Source organism: Copidosoma floridanum, unplaced genomic scaffold (genome assembly GCF_036245765.1).
Source record: "Copidosoma floridanum isolate Cflo_tuat_1 unplaced genomic scaffold, Cflo_Japanese_pri ptg000027l, whole genome shotgun sequence".
Taxonomy (NCBI): Eukaryota; Metazoa; Arthropoda; class Insecta; order Hymenoptera; family Encyrtidae; genus Copidosoma; species Copidosoma floridanum.
The window spans coordinates 3,418,381-3,422,333 of record NW_028321904.1 but is presented as its reverse complement, the minus strand read 5'-3'; the positions used below and the strand labels follow the sequence as shown (position 1 = coordinate 3,422,333).

At 38.4% G+C, this 3,953-nt stretch overlaps 1 protein-coding gene across 1 annotated transcript; it reads left to right on the top strand.

Annotated features, from left to right (window-relative positions):
* The first annotated feature begins 1,354 nt into the window (after window positions 1–1,354).
* Window positions 1,355–1,951, top strand: LOC149373757 (uncharacterized). Its single transcript, XM_089595756.1, has one exon. The coding sequence runs from the start codon at window positions 1,355–1,357 to the stop codon at window positions 1,949–1,951; it is 597 nt and encodes a 198-aa protein (XP_089451882.1).
* Window positions 1,952–3,953: the final 2,002 nt, after the last annotated feature.

Genomic DNA, 3,953 nt, shown 5'->3' with positions numbered 1-3,953 from the left:
AATTTATAGATAAATTTTCAACAAAAGAATAAATACCTTAAAGAGCATAAACATAATTGACATTTGCAATAGAAACAATAATAATTATAAACTAATCTTATCATTACCGTATATTCTCCACTTTCACGGTCCTATTCAATATTCTTTCGCAATAGTGTGCGGAAAATGGATGTTTTCCGCACTGGTATTAGTGTGGAAAATCGATTTTCCCACCTAGTATGCGGCAAAGGTTTTTCCGCACAGTGTGCAGTAAAGGTGTGTGGCAAAGTTGTTTGTGGCACAGTGTGTGAAAAAAGTGTGCGGCAAAGGTTTTTGCCGCTCAGTGTGCGGAAAAGGTGTGTGGAACAGGTTTTGCCATACACCGGAAAAAATTTTGCTACACACTGGAAATCAAAATTCAAACCTATTTTGTACCTATTTTCCTCACACATTGCGAAAAAACCTGTACGCAACTCGTGCGGGACGATTTTCCGCACTCGTGTGATAGACTCGCAATCGTGGCTGGTAACGGTAACTCGTACCTTGCGATCACACTCGTGCTACGCACTCGTGTGCTTAACTGATACTCGTTCCCGTCAACTCAGGCACTCGTGGGAGTCAATCACTACTCTTGCGGGAGATTGTCTTTTCCGCACTTGTTACGTGAATCGTTATTGTAAGAAGCTTCACATTGATCTTGTATACAATTTAAACAATTAATTGAATTCGATCTTTTCATTCGAAAAAGATGTGGTAACATCGGTTGAGTCACTCGATAAAAATAATTTCGTTTACCTTATACCATGTGCGAATCGCAACTGCTGTTATGTAAGTCAAACATTGAGAGCTGTATAATTAAAAGTGGCAGAACATAAAAGAGACATAGAGATAAGAAAAGTATATATCTGTACTTTTACAGCATAGCATGGACCTTACACACAACTTTAATGTTGATAAAATAAAAATTTTAGATACAGAAAAGAATTATAAAAAGCACCTGGCTTTCGAAATGTTAAATATACATCATTTCAATAATAAAATTGTTGGGTCTGTGCTATTGATCAAGCTGTGTAGGTGTGGGCTATGTGTGTAACAACAGTGTGAGTGAATAGACAGGTAGGCCGAGCGAGTGCGTACGTGGGAGCAGTATGTTGCGAGCAAGTACACGAGTAAGAAGTCACTTGTGTTAGCGCATTGTGTTACTACATTGAATAAATAAGCCTTTGAGTATATAGCCACTCGACGATGTACTTATTCACTGAACCCAAATATACAACAATTGGCGACGAGGACGGTAGAAAGAAATGAAAAGTTACGTTTGAATTCTCGTCGACGGTTAAGTGCGAGTTACGTTTACAAAATTTAGTATCTCCAGATGCTTTTTTCCAACCCTACAGAGAATGATATCGATGTGGAGTACGAAAACACATCGATAAAGGAAGAGCAGTCAACCGACAGTGACGAGAAAGTCGAGAAAATATCAAGTAAAATGGCTACATTTGGCGCAAATTTTACAATACCAGTTTTTGTGTCGGGTGAGTCAAAATGGGAGAGATGGCTGCAAAGATTCGAGGGTGCTTTAGCCATCATGAAAGTTACGGACGATAAATTGAAAGCTACCTACTTGCTTCATCACGTGGGAGAAAAGGCTTATGATTTGCTGTGCGATACATTTGGTGATGCGACGGTGTCAACAAAGAAGTACGAGGAGTTGACTGATAAGCTAAAAGAAATGTATGCCTCGGTGACGTTAGAGATTGCTGAAAATTTCAAGTTCAATTGCAGGAAGCAGCAGCTTGGAGAGTCTGTACAAGACTTTGCTATGGCTTTGAAGAAGCTTGGTGCGAGCTGTGGATTTGGGGATTTCATACAGAAAACATTACGAAATCAGTTCGTTTGTGATCTGAGTAATCAAAGAATACAGAATCGATTGCTCGAAACGAAGGACCTAACGTTCGAGAAAGCTTTATAAATAGCTAATGCTACGGAGCTGTGTGAGAAAGAAACTACACAATTACGAGGAGAAAACACACACGCAGCGGTAAATACAGTACATGGGAAGAAGAAAATTTATAAGAAGTCTAATAAGCAGTTTAACACAACGAAGGATACAGATTCTAAGAAAATGCTCTGTTATCGTTGTGGTAATGCAAATCACAAGGCGAATGTTTGCACATTGCCCAAAAATATCATATAAAATGCTTGTAAAAAGCAGGGACATCTTGAGAAGATCTGTATGCAGAAAGGAAACACACCGAGGCAAATTCATTAAATTGAAGAGGATTCTCACGTTGAGGTAGTTGATATACTCAACGTATTTTCTGTGAAAGTTTTCCAAAATAGAGAGAAGTTCGTGAGAGGGCTGAATGTAAACAACACCGAGGTAAATTTTAAGGTCGACTCGGGAGCAGCGGTATCTATTATGTTTTACGAGAGAGCCAAGCAGTTGTTCCCAGGAGAGAGGGTTTATAAATCATCGCTACAACTAGTCACCTATTGTAAGTCAAATGTATGTGTGCAAGGTTTTAGAAACGTTTGTGTTTAGTTTGAGAATGTAGAGTTCTATTTAAAATTGTATTTAACTGATGTGAATCGTATACCTTTGTGTGGTCGCGAATGGATTAGAGCGTATATACAAAGTCACGGAGCTCAAAGTTTGTTTACTTCGATTTTGTCGGTTGAAGATACTTGCGAGAATGAAAAGCCGAATGAAGAAATGTTTTTAATGATTTAAGACATAAATACAAGAATGTGATACGGCAAGATTTTTCACCAATTTTAGGATTAGGAGCTGTGACTTTAACTATGAAGCGTGACGCCAAGCCAGTTTTCGTCAAGTCAAGAAGCGTGCCATTTTGACTCATACCATTAGTCGATGCAGCCTTGGAGTCTTTAGAGAAGGGGAGAGTTTTGGAGCGCATTAGCTCATCACCTTATGCTACTCCAATCGTACCTATACTCAAGAGCAATGGCACCGTACGGATCTGTGGAGATTATAGTGTTACCGCAAATTCGCAACTGATGGTAAACGAGTATCCACTTCCGACGACTGACGAGCTGCTTGTTGATCTGGCTGGTTGTAGGTTTTTCGCTAAAATTGATTGTACTCAAGCGTATTTGCAATGACCCGTTGATAAGGCTACAGCCGACATAATTACGATAAATACACAATGCGGTTTATACAGGGTATGGTGAATGATGTTTGGCATTGCTGCAGCACCCGCGATATGGCAAGAATAGATGATGTCTTTGTTCGGTAAAATTAAGGGTGTGAAAGTATTCGAGGATGATTTGTTGTTGGCTGCACGTACATTAAATAAATTTATTAAATTAATACATACGGTTTTCCAAATTCTCGACATTCACAATATAAAAATCAATTGGGATAAATCCACTTTCTTTGAAGAAAGAATTATTTATTGCGGCTTCGTTGTTGATGAGATGGGCTTACATAAAGATCCTGAAAAGTTTAAAGCAGTGCTTGATATGCCACCACCTGCAAACGTTGGAGAATTGCGTTCATTCATATGGATGATAAACTATTGTAATCGTTTCATGAAAGACATCGCGAGCATATTACATCCATTGTATAATTTGTTGAGTAATGATAAGGAGGACAAGTGGACAGATGAATGTCAGAAAGTGTTTGATGCAGTTAAAAAAAATTTTCAAGCAAGATAACTGTTTAATGTACTTTGATTCGAAATTGCCATTAGTACTGGCCACTGATGCAAGCCCGAGAGGTGTTGGTGCTGTATTATCAGTCAGATAGATCGGGAGGCTTATGCGATTATTTTCGCAATTAAGAAATAACATCAATATGGACATACGTTTACTTTGATTTGTGATAATCGTCCATTAGTTCAAATTTTTAATCCGCACAAATCTTTACCTACTTACAGTGCAATGCGTATGCAGCATTACGCTTTGTTTTTGCGTGGTTTTAATTATAATATTAAATACAGAAGATCAGA

Excerpts from the sequence above, each read along its gene's own strand:
- LOC149373757 (XM_089595756.1), top strand. The coding sequence starts at position 1,355 with ATGCTTTTTTCCAACCCTACAGAGAATGATATCGATGTGGAGTACGAA.